This window comes from Chaetomium globosum, genomic scaffold (genome assembly GCF_000143365.1).
Source record: "Chaetomium globosum CBS 148.51 scaffold_7 genomic scaffold, whole genome shotgun sequence".
NCBI lineage: Eukaryota > Fungi > Ascomycota > Sordariomycetes > Sordariales > Chaetomiaceae > Chaetomium > Chaetomium globosum.
In genome coordinates, this window is record NT_165982.1 from 3196580 (window position 1) to 3219315 (window position 22736).

A 22736-nucleotide genomic window follows, 5' to 3' on the forward strand; every position below is an offset into this window, starting at 1 on the left:
CCTAGTTTCGGGTTGCGCAGAGTACACCGGGGACGGCTCCGCATGCATTCCTATGACCCGAGACACTGTGTTGACATCGATGGGCATGATACCCGACATGACGGTGGGCGACGTGCTCGACACGCAAAACAACATCATGTGCTACACATACGACGAGTTCTAAGGGCATTCGCAAAAAATGTTAATCTCTAATGAGGATGAGAACGTGTATGTTCAGAAAATGGCCCTCTCTTGGCCGTTGGGCGTTGGCCGACTTGAAAAGCATGGATATAGGGGGTTAACAGATAAAATAGAGAAAAGGTCTAAAGGAAAAAGGATAACTATGCGTTTGATTTCGGTGGCATGCAAAACACTCCCCTTGCTGCATCTTCCTCTTTCATTCGCTCAGATTTCTCTCGAACGAACGTGGAAGCCCAGATCGTGCCCGGCTTGGTGGGGTGGGTTGGTCCTCAGGTGGTCTTCTCTTGGTGGGCCCCGGGCCAACCGCCAATGTTGGTTGCGTGTGACAGCTGTGGACGGCTGGTTGCATTTGTTCATCCCTTGCGCAGCTCCTGCTTCCTTTTTTGCAGACGAGTCGAACCTCAGGTGTTCCTTGCGTCACGAACTAACTTCTCGACACTCCTTTTTTTCATTCTTTATCTTAAACTATTTGAGGATACCTATTCATTCGACGTTACGATTTGCCACCCAACCAAGCTAAACAATCGCAACGAATCGCGCCCCACCGCGAGGGGATCGCGTTGCCCGCGGCGACCCAATGCTTCTTCGGCCGCCTCCTGCGTCGAGGCGATTTCACCATTTCGAATCCTCGATATTTTCCTGCGCCATCGTCTTCGCCGTGTGACCCATTGAGCAGGTATAACGATGCTGTCGCACCTATTCCATCGGCGGGCGCCGTCAAACCCGACCTCGCCCATCCCCGAGCACGCCCCCGGGTGGGATGCTGTCGCGCAACGCGAGCACCCGCAGCAACCCCCTCGCGATGTCTCACCACGCCCCGATACACGCCCACGTTCCCCAAATTCCTCGAAGCTTCCGCCAACTTTACCCCCCATCACCCGCGTGGCGTCGAGCGGCTCCGATCATTTCTTTACCCCACAGAACGATGCCCCACCACCGTCCCAAGACACCCGCCAGGTCCCGGCCCGTGCTGGTTACAGCGAGGAAAATAAGGCCGGCTTCATCGGCGGGGTTGCCCTGCAAAACTATCGAAAAGCCGCCCGAGAACCACAGCAATCGCAGGCATTACAAGGCCCCGGCGATGGGATGACCATGGCTGGCCAAGTCCCAGGCAACCAGCTCTCGCGGTCCAAACCCCCGCCTCCCCCAATTAATACCGGCGTCGCTGCTCTCCCGGCAGCCCAAGGCAACAAGCACACCAAGTCTTCGTGGTTCTCGACACCGACCGACCTTCAAGGGTCGGGGGGAGGCGGGAAACGGCCGGCTGGGACACGGCTCATAAGCGAACCCGCATTCGTTCCCGCTTCAGAGCCGCAGAAGGGGAGAAAGGGCCTGCCGTTTCTAAAGAACCCCATGTCGTCCCTGTTGATGAGGAGGAAAACAGCCCATTCTGCCGTGGAGACTCAACCTCTGGCCCCGACCTACGACCCCCGAATCAAAGGCACACGGGTCCATGACTTTAGCGCCCCCAGACCGAAGAAGACATTGTCGGGTGATGCAGTCTCGACGACCAAGCAAGAGGGTGTTTCACCCATTTCTAAGCTTGCAGATGGTGGCGAGGCCGGGAGACCTTCTTTTACGGGAGGGCCTACTGTGTATTCGCCGGCGGAGCCCGCCCAGGGTGCCGCTGACGTGCTCAAGTATAGCCAGAACTGTGATCCACAGCTGGGACCAGAAGCAAGAAGAATGTCGTCAAGCACGGTCCGGCCGGGCGATTCCGTGTCGCTTGCACCACCAGGTGACGCTTCCAGTTTGCGTACATCATCCTCAGGCGCTTCTGGAAAAACACGGGTCGCCACTCGCCCATCCACCACCTCAACATCCATCAGGACCACCGCATCTCGCCAATTGTCCAAATCGAACATGTCAAGGGGGAATTCCGTTGCGTCGGCCGTGCCAAAACACATGAAGAGCACCTCCTCGAGGTTCAGCTTTGACATGATCGGTGCCGCCGAGGAGGAGAGGGTGCTGGAGGAGCGCCACAGACAACGGGAGCAGGATAAAAAGACATCAGACGGGCCGAGCGATAGCCGGTTTGACGAATTAGATGAAGATTATGACTACGACGCGATGATGGATGACGGCGGGCTCGAGGAGGAGATACCCGGTGTCAATGTCGACTACGACGACTACGACGGTTACGACGACTATGGGGAGGCCGACCCCGAGGCCGACCTCGATGACCCGGACAATGATCAAGAAAACTTTGCTGGGTTTACTTTCCAGCGCTCCAATCCCGTATCGGCACTCGCGAGCCCGCACACCCCAGCCATGCTGGCGACGCCACGAGATGCGGCCGGGCAACGCTATCGGCTTTGCCACGACCAAGGACACTACCCCCACCACCGAGTCTCCCATGGGTTCCCGGCTATTTACATGGCCCCGATCAACATGATTATTCTGCTTCTGACGCCCAGGCGCCGACGCTAACCAGAGACGCGTCTGAGGTCGTCGCCGTTCAGCAACAGTCACTGCGATCCGAACACGACGACATCTACTTTGACGATGGCTTGGCGGACGAATTGGGACTTTGAGCACGACGGTGCGGTGTTTGACGAGTCTATTTTCGACAACAATGACACGGATCGGGTACGGGCGACCCATACCTGGCGCCTTCGCCCAGGGCCAAAGAGGCCATGCAGTCCGCCCACCAAAAGCAGCAGAAAGACGCTGCAGCAGGAGCGGGAGGAGGAGGAGGGGGCAGCAGCCGTCCAATAGCGAGTTTGACCAGGGATTCGTCTCACCAAACCAGCCTGGGGTCGCTGATGGCAAGGACCAGACGTCGCCGGTGCAAGACATGACCGAACAACTCCTGCCACCCAGAGTCGCACAGCCCGAGGTCGACGATCCGGCTCAGGAATTTGCCTACCAAGCCTACCTAGGGCGGCCACACAAATAGCGGCGGCGTCGGGCAAATTTGCAAGGAGCGCCTCGCCCGAGGCGTTAGCTGCGTCGGAAGACACAGCCCTTAACGAGCTTGACGGTTACGAGGACGCCGAGGACAACGGATACATAGATGACTACGCTGACGATCTGGGAGACGGTTTCGACGATTTCGATTTTGATGACGAAGCTATCATTGCCGAAGCTAACGCCAGCGCCCTCGCCAACGACTCAGACGGGTTTTACGGCCAAGAATTCGGCTTCTACTCGGCCCCTCTAGCCCACCAATCCCACGGCAACAGCCACCACCAGCCCGCGGCCACCACTACTACCGCCACCTCATCATCCGGCGTGCTCACAAGCGAAAACCTCTTCCAGTATGCCAACGGCGGCTTCTTCGGCTCTTCTACTGCCAGCATAGACCGCAGTGGCTCTGGCCGTGTCGTCCGCGAGCCCAACCTCACACCGATCACGGAGCGCTCCGAGTATTCCAACCGCAACTCGGTCATGAGTTTCACCCTCCCGCCTGCCATCAGCAGCGAGCGCAACTCGATGGTCTCGCCCCCTCTAGCCCAACTTGCGCTCCTAGCCGCCGACGCCGACGCCGACGACCCGAACATGCAAATAGCGGCACTCATGAAGCGGCGCCGCGCATGGGGCGGCTCGCAGCCCAGCTTGGTCTCGTCGCGCGAGGGAAGTCCCAGGTCGGAGAGGGCCTCGCTACCGCCGCTGGACGGCGGCGGATCCCCGTACGGCACCGTCCCCGCGCATCTGGCGGGCCATGTGAGGGTCAACTCGAACTTGTCGTTGTTGAGTTCCTCGGAGGTGGCTGAGGACAGCGGACGACATACCCCTGGCAGTGGCATGGTGAGCCCGGTGCCGCCCGGCCTGGCCTCCGGGATGGCGTCGCTCCGGGGCCAGGGCCTTGCGCAGGGGATTGTGTTGCCGCCGCGGCCGGGGAGTGCGGGCGCCGTGGTGAATGGGAGTGGTAGTGGCGGTGGCGGTAGCGGGACGGATGGCATGACCGTGCCTCCACTTCCGCAACGGCCGCACTCGCTGTTCCTGCCGCCGCAGTCGCCGCTGTCGGTTCTGTCGCCGACTGCCCAACCTATGCCTGTTTCTGGGCCTGTGCCGGTCGGCGGGAGCGCGTGCTCGCCTGTGCTGGAGGGCGAGGAGGTCGATGGGGAGGGTGTTGCTGTGGGCGGCGCCATTTATTCTGCGGGTGGGTATATGCTGGCGCCCGCTTTGCCGCTGCGAGCTGGTAATGGTGGTGACGCAGCGGAGTTGTCGTTGCAGCAGCAGCAACAGCAGCAGCAGGGATTTCCCCGCCAGCAGGGGGTCCAGCATGTTCGTAAGGGGTCGGCGGAGAGTGTCTCGTACCACGTGGAGAAAGAGGATGGGGGAAGTAAGTGGGTGTTGGAGAGGCGGCGGACAGAGGAGAATGGGATGGAGGTGTTGGAGCGGGAGGTTGTTGAGGGGGGAAGGATATGAGCGTGGAGCATGGGTGAGCGGGGTGTCTGGATAATGGGATGACTGGCGTTTGGAGATGGATATGCATGGTTGAATGCATCGTGTGGGGGTGTTTGCGCCGCACGGCAGGGAGGTAATGTGCATTTGTTTGTTTATATATTGTCGCGGCCAAACCGGCTTGCTTGACAGCGGGCGTCCTTTAGCGACTACACGAATGGTACTGGCCTAGAATAGCGCAAGGCTGGATGGGTTATTGAATCTAACCTAAAGATGAAGTTAGATATTGTATTGCGCTTAGAGTTGGATGCCGATGAAAAATTAGCATGCTCTTTACCATCGTTTTCCTTTTGAATGGAATACAAACCTTTCAAGGGGGGGCTTTGTTGCCATAATTCCCCTTTGTTTTCCTCTCCTACTGGTTTCCCCTTCTTGCACCCCTTTGGGCGGTCCCTCCCCTCAGGCACGGTAGAACATTGGCCCGGCTGATGCCAAATGGGATTGGCCGAGCCATCAGCGTCAAGGCTGCAAGCCAAGTCGGATTTTGATGGCCTGAACCTCTTAAAAGCACTACGCTTCATCTCGTCTTCAACCAACCCACAACCAACCCACAAAGCGGGAACAAAAGAAATGTGGTCAGGAGGCGGATTCCCGTCCATCGGCGGCTTCGGCGGCTTAAACCGCTGCCGGGGATGCGACCACCCACGACCAGCCTACACCGGGGGCTACAGCTCAGTGCGGTCGAACCTGGGCACCATGCTCACGCACTCCAAATACATCGGCTGCGAGGTGTGCACCATCCTGTCGGACGGCATCCTCAAGTTCCTTGAGGACAACTCGTGCGGGGTTACGCGAGATGATGTGAATGACGTGCATTTGGATTTCAACTTGGCTGCCACGAGGCGGAGTATCGAGGTGGTGTTGTTGCAGACGCCCGTGAAGTTGACGTTTTATGCGTCAGAGAGTGGGTTCAGTCGTGTCCTAGGGAGTTGGTTAATGGAATATGCTGACATTTGCCCAGTCACCCCATGGCTTGCGGACAACATGCCCGATCTCCCCGTCGGAAAGGAGATCCCGTCCACAACGGCCTCCGAGGAGACCCTGGCCTGGGCGGTCCGAGAGCTCGACCACTGCAGGCAGAATCATGAGGCCTGCAACAGCTTTCCGCCTGCGCCGCTTCCGAGCAGGGTCTTGGATCTGCGCGCGGACGGCGAGAGCGGGGTGCGTCTGTACGTGTCCCAAGGGGAAACCTCCCCGTATGTGGCCCTCAGCCACTGCTGGGGACCGCGTCCCTTTTTGCGAACTCTGACTGGCAGCTTGGACGAGCACAAAGCTGAGATCGCTTGGTCACGTCTTCCCCGCAACTTTCAGGACGCAATCGAGTTCACCCGCAAGCTGGGGATTCGGTACCTGTGGATTGACAGCCTCTGCATCATCCAGGACGACATTGAGGACTGGCGATACGAGGCTGCCCAGATGGGGTCGGTCTACCGGAACGCGACCCTTGTAATATCAGCAGCCAAATCCGAGAGCGCATACGGCGGGCTCTACGCCGAGATGCCGGAGAAACACAGGACCTACACCGTCACATTCACCCCTGGACAGGACGACGATGACGACGATGACGACGACGATAGATCCACCTCCCACTGCAACAGCGACGACGAGACCAACAACATCACCACCACCACCACCACCAACAACAGCAACCCACCCAAACCCAAACCCCCTCCCGAACAAATCCACTTCCGCGTCTCCCTCTCGCACCCCCACCGCCTCCTCTCCCACCACCACGCGCCAACCTCCTCCCTCCCCATCTTCACGCGCGGCTGGATTCTGCAAGAGCGCTTCCTCTCCCCGCGCATCCTGCACTTCGGCCCGGAAGAGCTCTCCCTCGAATGCCTGACCACCACGACCTGCCAATGCACACCCCCCACACTCCCCCGACTCCCCCACCGGCCGTCGGCCTCGCCGTCACCGACGCTTCGGCCCGGGCCTGGGTTCACCCTACATGTTGGACCGCCACGCCCCGCCCCCCACCAGTAGTAGTTCTCTCTAGCAGGGGAGTTCGGGCGGTCTCGAACCCGATGCCTTCGCCCTGTGCGCGCGCCCCCCTGGTCGAGGACTACACGCACCTGCGTTTACATGTGAGGGAGATGTGTTCCCCCCCGGTTCCCGGCCTGCCGCCGCAGATGGCGGGGGTGAGGGGGGGAGGAGGCGCGCAGGTATCTGGCGGGGTTGTGGGAGGGGACGTTGTTGGCGGGGGATTTGTTGTGGCGCGTGGATCTGCCGCCCGCGGGGTATGTGACAAGTCCCGAGGCGGTGGACGGGCCGAAGGGGGTGGCGCAGGTGTGGGGGCTGGTGGAAGGTCTGTCGGCCGCGGAGGTGGCGCGCGCCGTCGTGGTCGTGGCCGGAGTGAGGGCGCCGGTGGGGTTTGAGAGGGGGGATCGAGGGGTCGACGCGGCGTGTGAGGTGGTGGAGGTGAGGTGTGAGGCGGTCGGGGAGGATCCGATGGGGGAGTTGAGGGAGGGAGAGAGTTGGTTGGTGTTGAAGGGAAGGTTGATCCCGACGGGAATGCGGTTTAAGAAGTTGAAGAAGGGGGAGGAGATGGAGCCGTGGAATACGCTAGACTTGGATATTTTGGGGACGACGCACATGCGGAATCTGTGGGCGGATGATGATTGTCGCGGTTTGGTCGGCCCGGATGGCCGGTTGCCGACTGTGTATATGTTGCCCGTCGGACGCAAGCTGCCGATGAAGGAGCTGTACTGCTTGGTCCTGACTCGGCTGCCGGAGGGGGAGAACCCCCTGGTCCGGGACCGTCCGGTGCAGGGTGATGGGCATCTCTACCGGCGTATCGCATTTCTGGAGATTTATGGCGGCCCGCCGAGCCCTGTAGATTGGGGATGGTTGCACGATCTTCTCGGGAAAGGAGAGGATGCAGTCGTGACGATCGTGTAGCTGACGCAGGCGACTCGGCGAGGATTGGCAACAAGGGACGCACGATATGGGGTGCAGGCATAAGTTTGAATAAGATACAAGTTCAGGTACCTATTCTTTTAGGAACATTCCGCCCTCGCGGCCATGACTTCAGCCCGTCCGCTGAGCTGGCTCGTCCAACCGACTCTCCTGAATGAAACTTTTACCACATCACACCCTCCTCCTGATCTAAGGGCCCACGAGCCCACAGAGCCTCCTCTTGTCTCCCTTTTTCTCTCAAGCATTAAAGACCGTATCATCCTGATCATCCGGCCAATAGTGACCGCAATGACAAGTACCTTACCTCACTAGGGGCTTTCATATGCATTTCATCCCAAGGCTTTGAGCATCCCGGCTGCCATATGACAATAGAGTCCTTTCCGGCAGGTCTTCTGTTCAGGACCCTCACCTTTGTGGAGCGGGACTTGTGGCGGCCAGTCGCCTCAGCGTCGACCATGCACTCTGCCTAATGCAGGTTCTTGTGGGCATCGCGGTACATCCTCAATATCCGCCATTGCCGCGCTAAATTGAACGCTCCTGGTAAGCAGGCTCTCTGTATTGGTTTTGATGGTATCTTTCCAACATCCAAAATTTGCAGCCGTTCCCAGTGAAGGATCGACGCGAATAGAACTACGAGGGGGCAGTGAAGAGTAACTTTCTGTCTCCATACCCGCAAACAGGAAGAAAACCTAAGGTAGGTATTGAATGCTGCCCAAAACGCTCTCGCGAGGCATTCCCAGTTCTGTTGCAAGCCTGCAGTTTGCGCCCAACATCTCGACACCCAATTCTCCTGCTGTTCGGTCCGCACCTATGGTAACGTTACATGAGAAAGTCATGCCCAGAAGTCCCCAGGCCAATGGGGAAGAATGGTTGTCGGTGCCGTCTGTCTCTTAGCATGGCGCATACACTCAATACGTCGCCGCACTAGGCAAGAATACACAAAGAGAAAACCAGGTTATTACCTTACTCAGCAAGATAGAATCGATTGTGAAATCCAATTACGGTCAAATCATGTATCCTAGAATTAATCATTTCCAGGTCAAGTGTTGAAGCTCGTTGAGTCACACCAGATTGACGGTGTAGAACAATGGAACCTACCTAGGTACCTAACCCTAGGTAGGTAAGGTAGGTAGGTAGGTAAGTATTATAAAAAGGGGGGGGAGGGCTTCATGTTGGCACGATTCCGAAGGCCGCCCCCATCGACCCTTTGCAGCGAAGACCTTCGAGGGAGAATCACAATCTGACCAATCTGGACCTGAAGTTCATGACGTTCTTCAATGTTCCAGCCCAAGCCAGTTCAAGCTCGGCCCGATTGAACTGCACTGCGCGTTATGATAAGATGATTGGCATACATGACGGCCGCCGCTACTTTTCACGGGCATCGTCGAGCTAGCAAGGATGCCGCCCAGATGAGTATAGGATGGAGCGGGCGAGATACGTGGCGTTGGCAACTTGAAGGACCAAAAGGTTCACTGCTGCCGTTACACAACGCCACCTCCGACCACTTGGAGCGGAATTGCAATTCTCAAGACTTAAGGTCATCAAGTGAGGTAGATCTCTTTCGGTAGAGTCTACCGGGTAGACATGACCTTGGTCCTGAACTGTGAGGGGAACATTTCATCCGTTTGGTTGCCACAAATATATGCACCAACTGCCCATTGTCTTTTGATACTCAGCGCCGAAGCGAGAATGGGGTCGTGAAGACGGACATGAAGTCTCTGTTACCTTCAACCTGTCTCTCACTTGTACCTGTCATAATGGGGAGGTACATGAAGTACTGATGAAACACGAGTGCTTTATGTGGGTATCTCCAACATAATGCAAAGGTGGCCTGGCCCATCAAACGGTCTGTCATCAAATGGATGGGTGGTGTTGGGTAGAACGAGTCACAGCATACTCAGGACCTGCACCTGGTGGTGGATATAATGACACCCCTCCCTCATACTGATTTGCTTGCTCGGTTGAACTGAGGAGAGATCCGTGCTTCTGATCTCGTGGCATAGGCTCAAACGCGGGCAGGCATCGGTGATGCCCAACCCCCCTATTTTGTTGCCACAGATGCGGGCGAAGTTGGCACCATCCCTTTTTGTGCGTTCGGACCGGTGGATGGATATAAATACCAACCAACGACCTCTTAAGGACACGCTGCCTTCCACCAACACGCAGAAACAACAGTTGTTAAGATTTCGCATCAAGCCAAAGTAACGACAATATGGCCGGCATTGAGGAGTCTCTAACCCAGTTTCCAGCTGACCTTCAGAATGTACCCGGAGGACAATACTATTTCGAGTCCTCAGGGGCATCAGACGTTGTCACATACAATGGTACGGTGAGAGCCTTGGACTGGCCTGGCTTTCAGACCCCGGTACGTTCAACACTTCTGATCGACTGCGATGAAGTCCTGGCTTCCTCGTTTACCATGTGTGGACCAACGAAACCAGACCCTGAGCATGTACCAGGTTAAACCGTGCGTTGAGCTAATTTGTTGCTCGGCAGGCCCTCCCCGACCAACTTATCAAGCGCATCAAACATCTCCAACTCATTACCGAATCCAAGGACCACCTCGTCGCGCAGGATCCGGCTCGGGGAAACTGGGCATGGTTCGAGCTTGGCATTGTCAGAGGCTCGGAATCCAATCCCAATCAGGCAAACACAGAGGCTCTTTGTTGGATGAGCCACGAGAATGCTTTCATGACGAATGAGTTTGAATGGGTGAGCCACTAATTCATTGTATATCTCTCAGAGACCTTACAGCTGACCGCGGATTACACGATCATGCGTAGCGGGACGGAAGGGTCTTCGGTACATTCAACAACGACGGCTTGTTGCGTTCTCTCAAGGTCAGTGCCTCCAGAATCCAGAAGACCGCCTGACCCCACCCTGAGGCCATCCCCCGGTGAAGCAAATGTTATTTAACAACTGGATCCACAGAACGGAGACTTCATTCAAGTGCGGCTATGCTCTCGATATGGAAGCTGGGGTATCAGAGCAAGGAAGGGCTATTTGATCTTCGACATTGAGAATGAGGGGTCCGCCTCGCCTGCAGACAGCGACCGCTGGGCCTGGGAACAACCTCGGGATACATCCACCATGTTCGTCGCCGGTGCTGACGGCGCCGCAGAGATCTTGAGAGGATATAACCGGCGACTAACGATCACCTACCAAACCCTGGGCTCGTCCGGAGAATCAAACGTCAGTAATTTGGCCAACTGGGCAACGGACAACCAACCAGAGCCATCTTTACTGATCATCAACCTGAACGAACCATTTTCCACCTCCACTGTTCTCCGCACTCTGTCTGCTCTCCCCCAAAGTTTTTCATTCCGTCCGATATTGGTTGTGGTTGACGCGGCAAATCTGCCCTGGACGACAAGAGGCGCAGGCTTTCTTTCTTGGGATCAAATTGTCGAGAGCTTCTGGACCCTTCAAAGTACTCGCGGGGTTGATTGCCCTTATCACCTGCTCATCCGTTTTGGCTACGAAGGGGCCATCTACCAAGATCCAAACAATCAGCGCCACGATCCAGTTCTCATATTTGAGCCACGGAGTGCCGAAGGTGATTTCCTCAAGAAAACCCGAGCAGAAAATCCGACGCATCAGGAAGAGGAACTAGAGGCGACCGTGGACGCCGCATTCATGGCTGGTCTGGTCGCCTCCCTAGCCAAGGAATCCAAGCGCTCGATCGAAGAGCTATGCGAGACGCAGATCAAGGAAGCTGTGATCAACGGGCTTCTGTGGTGCCGCCGCTCGGTATCACCAAGGGCTCGCGGCGCATCGAGAGAGCAGCTCTGGAAAAAACTGATCTTAGAGACCGCACATGATCCAGTACTCATCCCGTCAACTCCGCGGCGCCCCCAATCAAACACGAAACCTCGATCGTCTTTGATCTTCCAAACACTTCCTTATGAGCCCGCCGCCGAGGCCGCGACCGAAGTTGTGCTGAAGCCCGATATCACCGGCAAGGAAGATTTGTTGCCCTATGTCCCGATCGCATGCTTTGGAAATAATTTCATTACCGCCGACCGGCGCGAGATCGAAGACTTTCGGGATCTTGCCCGTCAGGTCCAGGCGTACGTAAAGCAAGGCAGCAACGCCAGGCCGTTCCCTATTGCTGTGTTCGGTCGACCCGGCTCAGGCAAGTCATTCGGAGCCTCGGAAGTCATAGGAAGCTTGCTTCCAGACGGCACGTCCGAGACACTTAAGTTCAATCTTTCCCAGTGGCAGAAAGTTAGCGACTTCAAGTCGGCACTTCAAAAGGTCAAAGCAGTAGCAGAAAACCTGCTCCCCGTCGTGTACTTCGACGAATTCGATGCGAGTTTTAAGCATCAGCCGCTCTTTTGGGTTCGGTACTTCATGGAGCACTTAACTTCGCCCACTGGGAAGTGGCCCGGCTCCGAGACTGGGGTATTGAGAGGCGCCATTTACGTGTTCATCGGGGGTACGGCCGAAACCTTCGATGAGTTCCAATTTCAGCCCAGCCCCAGAGTCAGAGAGCTCATGGGCGGGGTTGGGGGGGGTGGCGGGACGGAGGAGGGTGGTCGTGTCGCTGAGGCTGTACGCGCTGGTTATCCTCGGTCCTGCATTCATCTCAAGAAACAGATCGACGACCATTTCGGGCCTAATACCAAACTGGAAACCATCAAATTCCTCGACACTGCGACAACCTACCAGCGTTTGGTGGAAGTTTTTCGCTGGGTACGGGACACTGACTCAGCAAACAAAACTGAAGCAAACCCCGCGACAGCCAAGCTTCCGGTTGTTTTCTTTGAGAACTTCGGCGCATCCAACGGGAAAGAACCTCTCGGTTGGTTAAAGTTCTTCCTTTCTCCCATGCAGGACGGGGAATTCTTCGACCCCGGGGTAAATGAAGGCGAGGAGGGCAGAGTGTGCAAGCTTGGACGCGCCATCTTCGTCTTTATAGAAGGAGACATGGGCCATTTCGACGGCTTCCTCGACTACCCGGACATGCTCGACCTCTTCAAGCACGCCAAGGGTCCCGACTTCGTCAGCCGACTGAGCGGACAGGTTGACAACCATGTCATAAACGGTGACGCAAGTGCTGACTGCCTGCGTAATGCCTTCGTACGCTACAAGGCAGGAACATCCTCCAAGCCGCTCTCCATCGGTGTCTTCCGCACTGACGAAACCTCGCGGAAAAAGTTTGCGGGGCTTATGGAGGCCAGAATCAACGTCCAGGGCCCAAACAAGGTTGACGACCACGACGAGATGTTTGTGATCCGGCGAGCGATCATGCTCCGTTATATGCTCAAGAAAGGCGGGCTCGAGGGAAAGCTTGCGCCTGGTAGCGATGTGCTAAACGCACTGTTGCAGGTTCCCAGGCTGCGGCATGGAGCCCGGTCGCTGGAAACCATTTTGGCAATGAGTGCTATTCCTGCCGAGGGACAGACTTTCGTCGCGAGTCACCTGCCCCCGGACAGCCAGCTCAAACTGCATGTGGATCTGGAGTCCTTTAAGAATTTCCTTGAACCAACTCCGCAACCAGAAGGAGAGGAGGGGCAGGAACGTGAGCGAGGTAAGCTTGGCGCAAGGGAATGGATAACCATGCGGCGCGGAAGCGGCTTCAGAAGAGAAAACTTGTGTTGAGTTCGGGGAGGCGTGTCTTTTGGAGCTTGTGTAACTACATCATTCATGGATCTGCTCAGCCCTGTCTCCCCTCATGAGACATGTCCTCCAACGGAGGGCCTTGGCTCATATCCTCGTCCGTGGCCGCGGCAGCGAACGTCCAAGATGCAGTATGTGGAAGGAAAGGGAAGAGGAATAAGGAGAGGGGGTCCATTGAGAGATGAACCTAGGTACCTAGAGTACCTCCATTATACCACACACGAGCTAATGTCAAAGCATGAACATTGTCACGGTGGATTTGAAGCACAACATATTGAAGACAATCTAATCTCAATTATCGCCCGGCCCTGCCAATGCGTCTCTTCGGTAAGAGCTACGAACCCGGTCCCCGTCCAGCGGTAAACCCGTCCATCCACTCCCAGATACCAACCCTTATCTCAGGTGGTTCTTGTTGTCGTGGTTGCAAGTGCATTTCTTGTCCGGCTCAGCAGCGTTCTTGGCGACGAAGGCGTTACAGCCACACTCGACCCTCTTCATGTGAGGGTTCAGCTTGTTGCCGGGGTTTGCCTTTGCCCATTGCGTGTGCTTGGGGTTGGTCATGGAGGCGGTGCAGCGGCCGGCGTTAGGCATTGTGGTGGTGGTGTGTGGTTGACACGGTACTGGGCTGTGTAAGCTAACTGTCCAACCGAGGGATTTTAAGGGGGTTACATACAAGTGCTAGTATTGGTTGTTGTTGTTGCGGTCTTAAATGAGGCGATTGATGATGAATAAGGAAATGTGAGAGTGAGAGAAGTGGCCGAATATATAATTATTCGAAGCATTACGTCATTCGATCACTGAGACACCGGCCCATCACAGGCTACCATGAGAGAACAGCAAAGAAACAGGGTGCTACACTTTTGGTACAAACATTCCCTGAACAAACCCACATAGTGCAGAGGCACCTGCTGGCTACTTGGCCGTAAAGGCGGCGCAGCCCACGCAAGTGGTTTCGCACTGCTGCCCCCGGCCATTGAAACTACACGGAACTAGGCATGCCCAGTTCTGGCTTTGAAAAACAGACTACCCACAAGTGGAGAAAGTATGTTTGTTGCCTGGTTTTAGGCGTGTAAGAACGGGATATGTGAAGCATTGTCATATACTTTCTGCCTAATGCTGGCTGTGGTGAAGGAAACGTCCGAAGTCAAACAAGGTTGTCATACAGTCATCCTAGCCTTGGCCTACTAGGCCGAGACGATAAGTCCGAGGGCGTCCCAACTTGGTTATGGGAAATTTGTGGCAAAAGGGCTGGTGTATGGTGGTTGATTGGAATCAAAGAATACCTACATGGGTGGTGACCAAGAATAAACAATGTTGATCTCGATCAAAATGAGTTTTCCCATAGATTTTAGTAGTATCCGGCTGGACTATCGGGCGGGATTCCCATCTAATGTGCGCTTCTATTCTGTGTGTGTTGTGTATGTCAAAGACACCGCCTCTTTCTCTTTGCATTGCCATTGCGGGCATGAGCTCTAGCTAAGATAATGGAAGAACTAGTGCACACCATAACTCAAAGACCACCTCCTATTACCTACCCACTTGCGATACGGTTCAGTTGTTCCAAAATCTCGGAAAACAACGGCCTTGTTTGGACTAAATCCAACAGGCCAGGAGTTGCCGCTGAGCCTTGTGTTGGTGACCCTCCCTTCGTAGTACTCTCGAGTGCATTACCCCTGACAAGGAGCAACTCTGCCATGAACGACCGAGCCAATTCGACCTCTCGGTTCCAGAAACGCTTCGCTGCATTGAGCGTGTCTACGGCCATTGTGGGTGTCTGACCACCTGTTGAACCTACCGGATGGATCTTTCCGCCCTGAAGAACCACGCCCGGTAACCGTGGATGACGGGTATCCCACTCCGGCGCCCCAGCCGTGCAAGTCTGTATTAACTCGCGGATAGCGCGTGGCGTTTTCTTAAACTCGGGAAACGCCCGCGCTTTCCCGGATCTTCTCGACTCGTACCCAGGGTCGCCATCTCGCAACACCTCGTGGTCGATGCCGCACCTGACGAACGGCTGCCCCTCGAAGATGCACCACAGCAGCTTCCCCAGCATGAAGACCTGGGCTCGCTCCAGCAGATGCATTCCCCAACCTTCTGCTTTCCTTGCCTCTAACAAGGCTAGCCACGGCGCACTGAACCCACCCTCCGTGTTGTGGTACCGCGGGCCAGCCGTGTCTGGCGACCACTCGGGATCGCCATAGTACTCCCTCAGCTCCTCGAGGATCACATCCTTTAAGTCGCCCTCCGCCAACCCCGACTCGTCCGCCAGAATCTCCAGATATTCCACGTACGCCACTTCGGGCGGACTCCACGCAAACCAGCCCCCCCGCTGTTCCAAGTCTATGAGTACCGCAGCCAGCATCCCCGTTTTCGCGTCCTGCCTGAGGACAATGTTGTCGGGCTTCAGATCGGGGTAGAAACCTGCGTTACTATGGCCATTGATGTGGATAAATGCCTCCGTAACTTCCGCAGCCCACTTCAGTTTCTGCTCCATCGAAGTAATCTCCTCATAGTCGTCCCTCAGAAGCCTCTCCTTCAACGAGCCTAGAGGGAACCACTCCAGCAAAAAGCCGCAAACCCCCCTCCGGTTCCCGAACCGCCCCTTTTTTGTAACCACTCCCAGCGGCCGAGCAATAAGATTCGGATGGCTCCCCAGTGAAAGCAGCATCTTCAGCTCATTGTACATATACCGCTGTTCCTGCTGCTGCAGCACGCTCTTGAACACCACCTCCTTCCCCTCAGCCAACCCAGCCACCTCCACCACCGAAATAACCTCATGCACCTGCCTCTTGAACCTCAGTCTCTCCCACTCCACAACCTCGACACCCTCCCAATCCACCTCTCCCTCCCACATCGCCCTCAACCCCTGCCAATCCACCATCCCCTGCTCGACCCCATACCCCGGCACGAGCGCCACCTCCTCCTCCACCCTGCCCACCCCATCCCCCTCCCCCGCAACAACCTCCAGAAAATCCACCACCACCGCCCACCCAAACGGAATACTCCACCACCTCTCTTCCAGTCTCATCTCTCCCTGCCTGATCGCCAAAACCCTCCCCAAGCATCATCCAAACTCAAGTCCGCCCGCCGCTGCATATCAACCTTCTTGTAAGATAGGATATGCTCCGGGGTGGATATCATGATGCCGCGCGGGCGGCTCCTAGTTTGCCTCGTCACGCTTCGACCCTCATAGCCCAACCTCTGGCCGATCGAGTCCGCTCGAGGTGCGCCAGGGGGTTGGCGCGGGTTGGGTGGGGTCGGGTTGGGGGGTGGGTGTGGTGGTGGTGGTGTTGTTGTTGTTTGGGGGGAGAAAGGCGGCTAGTGGGCTGAGGATGGAGGTGAATATGTCGCTGGTGAGGTCCATGATGGCGGGTCTCAGCCTCTCAGGGGCGAGATTTGTGTGGATGTATAAGTGGGTGGGGTGGTGAGAGCGGTTCCTGCCGAAAGTCTAATAATCTAATTCGGTGGGTTCAAGGAAATGGGGGCGATGGCCTTCCTACGAACCCGAGATTTTCACAGGGGAAGCAGGCGAGTGAGGATCCTTTAACCTGCCCTTTCCCCTTGTTGCCCAAGCTGCAATCTGATAACCCGCCGGACCCACGGCCTCGAAAGCACCACATGGCTGACCACGTAACCCCTATTCCCCATCACCGTATCGCGATGGCCCAAAACCCAACCTGAGATGAAGCCGAATCAAAAGAAACTCCCCCGGCCAACGCCCGAGGTTGCTGGCCACGTCGATCGACGATCCCAACCTGCAACCACAATCCCATCGTCCTCCCAAATTCCGTTCCCACCCCCCGTTTTGCCCCAACCCATTATCCCACCCGATATCCCACCCTAGGTTGCTCACCCGGCCGGCCACCCACCCGACAGCAGCGCACCCAATGATCCGCCAGCCCACCCGCTGCCCGCAACTCGCAAAGCGGGCCAGAGCGCGGCGCCGGGCGCCCTCAACCGGGCCCTCTCGAAAAACCTCCTCCACCTGGCCGGCTGCAATGTAACCCTCCCGGGGGCCGGAAGGAGCTTACTGCATGCGTGGCCCCCGCACGCCGCCAAATCATACGAGAGCCGAGACCTACCGGGCGCCGATCTAGCCCTACGAGGTCAGCCCAGAGTTGCATTTCGGGTGCAGAAGGGGGATTTGTGCATGCAGGGTGCTGAGGGGGATCGAACTTTTTTGGCGGGGATTTTGGGAAGTCGATGAAAATTGGAAAAGGGACACAGGGTTTTGCGCAGTTCCTCAAGGTTTAGTCACGATTGAGAGGAGACCGGAGGAAGTTTGCGCAAAATCTGGCTGTTGGTATCAAAGCTATTAACTGCTGCCGAGTGGTGCAGAAAGGGGTACCGTAACCCCAAAAGAAACTCATGCAGACCGAATATTAAAGACAATAAAAAAATCGACGCAAGAGTTGCGTCCAGGCGAACCCTTAAAAGCGAAATGTAAAAAATCACCGCCAGACCCTTTTCCGTACCATCCCTGAACTCCAGCACCAGCCTGAATGAACCCCAAACCCATGTCCCCACCAGCAGGCAGTAAACCCAAGCCCCTACGAACTCAACCGCTCACTCAACCGAAACAGGACCCTCGGCGCGTCCACGACATTCCACTGCTCGCCCAGCTCATTGTCCTCATAAATCCTCGCATTCCCCGCCTGCAACCCCCTGGGCAACTCCCACGCCAATTCCGGATTCTTCAGCCACATGCGCACCAAATACCGCGGCGACGCCGCATCGTCCTCAAACGCCTCGCGCGAGTGCAGCACGGCGTGGTTATTCACAAACAGGACATCGCCGGGCCGCGCATCCAGCACAATCTGGCTCCGCTTCGCAATCTCCTCGACCACGTCCAGCGCGCGGCGCTGGGCATCATCGAGGGCGGGGAGGCCGGCGGCGCGGCGCACGCCGTCGAGGCCGAGCAGGGGCTCGCGGGCAAAGTTGAGCAGGACGCGGCCGGCGTGGTGGTAGAGCAGCGGGCGCGTGCTGGAGGGGAGCAGCTTGCCGCGGCTGTCGAAGGACCAGATGGGCTGGGCGAGCAGCTCGCGCAGGTGCGGGTGCGTGCGCATCAGGGTGTTGTAGATGGTCCAGGAGGACGCCAGCATGTTCTTGCCGCCGGAGGAGGCGTTGTTGCGGATCTGGAGGGCGAGGATGTCGCAGAAGGTGTCGGTGTGGAAGGTCTGGGAGGGAGAGGGGGTTTGGTTAGCTAAGGGGGTCTGTCTGGGTGGGAGCTTGGGTGCAATAGGAAGGTGGCTGCTTACAGATGCTCGAGAGGAGTACCGTGTCGGTCGGTCCTGCTGGGGTGTTTTCGAAAGCTTCGCGTCACGAATGTGCACTGCAGGCGTCAGGCGTCAGACAAGGGGGGCTAGACGGTGAATTCGAGTGGCTTACTTAGCATATTACCCTCCTCGTCTTGTCGGCCACGCTTGACACCGACATAGCACGAAATGCCCAGGAATACCAGGACATTGTCCTCGGGCGAAAACTCGTCAGGCTTCAACCCTCGAACCACGGCAAATCCCCTCCCCCGGTGGACGTCGGCGGAAATCTGCCGAAGCTTCGGCCCGAGAGTCGGCAGGGGAAAGGTGGTGGGGGAGACTTCGTTTCCGTAAAGGCCGAGTTCTATTCTCGTCATCAGAGCCTGGCTCTTCGGTAAGTTATGACGCCTGTGATTCGGGGAACTAACCGTTAAAATGCTGCAGTCCTGATCTGACCTCCAAGACCTCGTCCTCGGTCAGGACCAGCGTGTAGTCATCCTCGGAAGCAAACGATGCCGGTCCCCACGCGAGATCACCCTCCAATTTGACCGGCCATTCGGTTGAGACGGGGACGTAACGAGGAGGGCAGTTGGCCTTCACAGCCAGGTTCCCCCAAGCTTGCCCTTGCTGTCCCAAAAGTACCGTCTCCGCGCCCATGGTGAGTATAGTGTCCTGAATGCTGGTAATGTCGATTTCAAGTAAAGATTTGTGAAGGTTTCGAGAACGGGTTGTTGCTATGGACTTGGGGTGTGTTTTAGTGTGTTGTGGAAAAAAGCCGACCCCAGGGGTGCCGAGGGTCAATGTAAATATAGCACAGCGGAGGAGCCGGAAACCTCGAATGCGCATTCTTCATCCCAATTCATCTTCGCGTTGCATCATGCGGCTCAAGATGCCGAGCGGGTCCAAGGGTCCTCCGGGTTGAGTTAGACCGCAGGAGGGGTGTTCTGCAGGCTGCCCCGAGATCACCAATGAACCTTTCCCGATTTAGGACGGCCCCCCATCCCAATGCAAGCCGGCTGCAGGGTGATAAGAGCTGTGGAGCCTATTGGCGGGGAGGGTATTTCGTGTACAAATCCGACCCAACGCTGGCGCCGCTGGGGGGGCCGAGACCGTCGTGGTCAAAGTGAGGGGCTGCCGCACAGCATCAGGAAGCGGGCGAAGAAGAAAGAGAAAGTCAGGCCACGTTTGCGAGAGATGGTTCCGCCGGTGGGGCATGCTCGAGGGTGTCGCGCGGTATCCAGTCGGGGTCAAAGAGCTGGCTGGTGTACCACCATTTTTCGTGATACATATCGCCCTTGTTGATGCTTTGGAATGTGGGCGCTACATGAAATGTCTTCGTCAGCTATGGAGCCGTGTCACTTACTCGTGACGGGGAATTACCTTTGTGGACCACAACATCCCGGCACTGCGACATGAACTGACTTTGTTCAGCATCAAGCCGGGCCATCCTTCGGACACGCGGGGCGGCCCAGTCAAACCCTGGCGTGAAGAGCTGCTGCCCCTTATAGCAGTAGTGGAAATGCGCCAGGATGGTCTTGGCCCCCGAGTTCGTCGCCCGGACAAGCGGCATGTCTAGGTACCGTATCTTCTCGTTTGTGAGCAAGGAGCCGTGCAGGGAGTCGAGGTTACTTACCTGTGCCTCCCTCCGCCTGGCGAACTGGCTCTGGAATAGCATTTGCATCTCGTAATTCTGCAGGAGGATGAAACATGTCAAAAAGGTGGCGAACCAGTCCTTGGGATTGTGCGTGTTGAAGGTGCCCTGGAGGATGCGAAGGACGTCCTTCCTAAGCGGAGCAAGAATGCGGTGCATGACGATGGACGCAAATTGGTAGTCGATGTACGGCGGGGGGGAATCCAGGCCCTTGTAGAATGGATCCTCTGGGTTCATGGCCCGAAGCTCGCTGTCGGCCCAGCCCGTCTCTGACCAACATCTCCACTTGGATTCGATAAAACGACAGGCAACCCAGAGTCTCAGTGTCTTTTTGAGCATCTCGTTCTGCAACATCCGTCAGCCGATGTAAATGAGCAAGTTACGGGGTACCATAAAACCTACCGGAAGAGGGAAGACGGATGCTCTGTAGGCAGCCTGGAAGATGTTCCAAACGAGGGGGTCTGTGTCGTCCAAATAGGCCGCCATATACCGCGTAACAGATCGGTCGATATACTCAGTTATCGCTTCCACCACGGCATCGGGGTCGGCAACAGCCCAGGGGACGGCATACATCGGCCGCCCCTTGAGGTCCACATCTCTGGTATTGGCGGGCGGAACGAACTCCCGCAGCTCGATCTTGATATGCATGGACCCGACCTGACCCAGACACAAGACTTTAGAGGGAGCATCGGTCCACTGGCGTTCCAGGTGAAAATCGCCATAGTGAGGCCCGACCATGGGATGGGTTCTGTAGAAGGGCATGTAGTCCAGGCCGGTTCGGAAGAGGGTGCTGTCGGTGACCATGTATCGGAGGCAAGGCAGTCGGCTCATGCGCACCGTTCTATTTTGGCAGGTCAAACACGGGCCCCGGGGATTGTTGGGGTCGGGAATGCACTACCAAAATCAGCAAGGCTGTATTCGTATTGGGCGGTGAGCTGCACCAAATTCGCCGTCGTATCTTACCCTATTTCTTTGCATTCTGCACCTAACACAAGCATGGAGCTGGCGGGTAAGGTGAGTGTCGACTCTCTTGCTTCCTTCATAAGGGCTGCGTTTCTTCTTGACGCGATGAGAGGAGCTCTCTGACGGAGTTTGGGCGCTGTGTTTGGGGACTTTAGGGGCGATCCTGTGATAACGCTTGTCGATGGATCCCATGGGAGGCGACATGGGCAGCTTCGACAATGGAGATTCGGAGGAGGCCGAAACAAGAGACCAATCGGCTGAGGCATCTTCCAGCACATATTCCTGGTCTTCCCGGACGGTGTACTCGCTGACGGAGTCAAAATCGACTTTCGCGTCCGACACCGGTACGTACGACCCATCGTCGGCGGCATCGGAATCCATTGTGACATCGTCGAAAGCAAAGACATGACCGGGAGGTGGGTTAATACCCCAGGCAGCCTCATCGCAGTCATAAGAAGTTGTGTGGGGGTTGAGGAGAACGACTCTGGCCCCTTGGTCCTTGGTGACGGGAGGCCCGGGGGCGGGAAGAGCCAATTCGGAGGGGTCGCTCCCAGAACCGCTCAAATTGGGGTCTCCCAGGTCAAAGGTGTCCAAGTCCAAGTCCAGGTCCAGTTCCAGGCGCAGGTCCGGGTCAAAAGATGGTTGGTGGTGTTGGTTAGAAAGGACAGGGCTCTCTTGATGTTGGAAAAGTGGTGACCGCTGCTGGCTTGCAATGTGTCGAGGTCGAGGTTGAGGCGATGGCTGGGGCGAGCTGCTAACGGAGCCTGCGGTGATCTTGCTGCTGTTGAGTCGGCTCTGTTGCAGCAGCTCATCCACTGTAAGGTTCAGCAAGCCCGCTACTCGCTGAATGTCCTCCAAATCCTTTCCCGAAAACTCCATGCTGGCGAGGGGCTCGTTGGCAATTGCTGTCCCCGATGCGAGGAGCGACCTTGGGCTGTTGTGTGCAATATTCCAGAGCGGCTTGCGGGCCTCTTTTATTGCGAAGAGGGCGAGGGACCTGCATCGCTTTCCAGGCCCAACGCTGTTGGTTCGCCCATTGATCGGTTTCGTTGTTGGCGGCATCCGATCAGACATGATTGGTCCACCTCCCTGTCCCACCCCCAAACCGGCCATCCCCCTCCAGCTCAAAGCCGCCACCTGCACCTGCACATGATGCCCGCCCGCGCCGCCCACGCCGGCTTGCCCCAAGCATGCGCAACCAATCGCATAACACATCGGCTGTCCAAGGTCCATGTAGTCGCGACATGGAATCAAGACAGTGGCAGGCGTCTTGTGAGCGTGCGCTCTTGATGGCCGCGTTCAGCCGCTGGGACGATGCCGCCAGGTCCTGAAACGCCAGTTGGAGTGGTTGATTCTGGGTTAGAAATCAGCGACAAGGGCCAACTGGGAGGAGAACAAGGAGATGACGAAAACGCCACAAGAAAAGAAGAAAACGCAATAACCAAAGAAGAGGATGACAAGGAGGAAAGGAAGAAGAAGGGCAAGATGGAAAAGAATGACAAGGCCGAAAACATAGAAAACGACAAGAAAGGGGTAGTGTATGAAAACAAGGCAAAAGAAGCGAAAAATTGTGTAACTAACAGAAAGTGGGGAGGCACCAAAGCCAGAAACGAAGGAATATGAGGACGATGACAAGAGAGAGCATCGTGATCTGGGAAGAGTGAATGTACCTAATAAAAAAAAAAAGTCAGAGACTGGACGCAACGGCTTGCTCTGGGTGTGATTTGTTTTCTTAC

General features: G+C 56.6%; 5 protein-coding genes across 5 annotated transcripts; 2 read left to right on the plus strand and 3 right to left on the minus strand.

The window, feature by feature from the left end:
• Nucleotides 1-864: 864 nt before the first annotated feature.
• CHGG_10589 (uncharacterized protein) lies at nt 865-6576 on the plus strand (the record flags this gene model as incomplete). The annotated part of the gene is made up of 4 exons (XM_001228515.1): nt 865-2540; nt 3063-4468; nt 5099-5494; nt 5552-6576. 4 exons carry the CDS (start codon nt 865-867, stop codon nt 6574-6576), a joined length of 4503 nt encoding a protein of 1500 aa, XP_001228516.1.
• A 3145-nt stretch (nt 6577-9721) lies between these two features.
• CHGG_10590 (uncharacterized protein) lies at nt 9722-13113 on the plus strand (the record flags this gene model as incomplete). Its single annotated transcript, XM_001228516.1, has 3 exons — nt 9722-9874; nt 10006-10221; nt 10441-13113. The coding sequence occupies 3 exons, from the start codon at nt 9722-9724 to the stop codon at nt 13111-13113; spliced, it is 3042 nt and encodes a 1013-aa protein (XP_001228517.1).
• A 411-nt stretch (nt 13114-13524) lies between these two features.
• On the minus strand, nt 13525-13722 carry CHGG_10591 (uncharacterized protein; the record flags this gene model as incomplete). The annotated part of the gene is made up of 1 exon (XM_001228517.1): nt 13525-13722. The coding sequence occupies one exon, from the start codon at nt 13720-13722 to the stop codon at nt 13525-13527; it is 198 nt and encodes a 65-aa protein (XP_001228518.1).
• A 940-nt stretch (nt 13723-14662) lies between these two features.
• On the minus strand, nt 14663-16159 carry CHGG_10592 (uncharacterized protein; the record flags this gene model as incomplete). The annotated part of the gene is made up of 1 exon (XM_001228518.1): nt 14663-16159. One exon carries the CDS (start codon nt 16157-16159, stop codon nt 14663-14665), a length of 1497 nt encoding a protein of 498 aa, XP_001228519.1.
• A 1522-nt stretch (nt 16160-17681) lies between these two features.
• Nucleotides 17682-22233, minus strand: CHGG_10593 (uncharacterized protein; the record flags this gene model as incomplete). Its single annotated transcript, XM_001228519.1, has 8 exons — nt 17682-18308; nt 18390-18463; nt 18520-18750; nt 18815-19058; nt 19750-19878; nt 20020-20382; nt 20440-20931; nt 21001-22233. 8 exons carry the CDS (start codon nt 22231-22233, stop codon nt 17682-17684), a joined length of 3393 nt encoding a protein of 1130 aa, XP_001228520.1.
• Between the last annotated feature and the right edge of the window lie 503 nt (nt 22234-22736).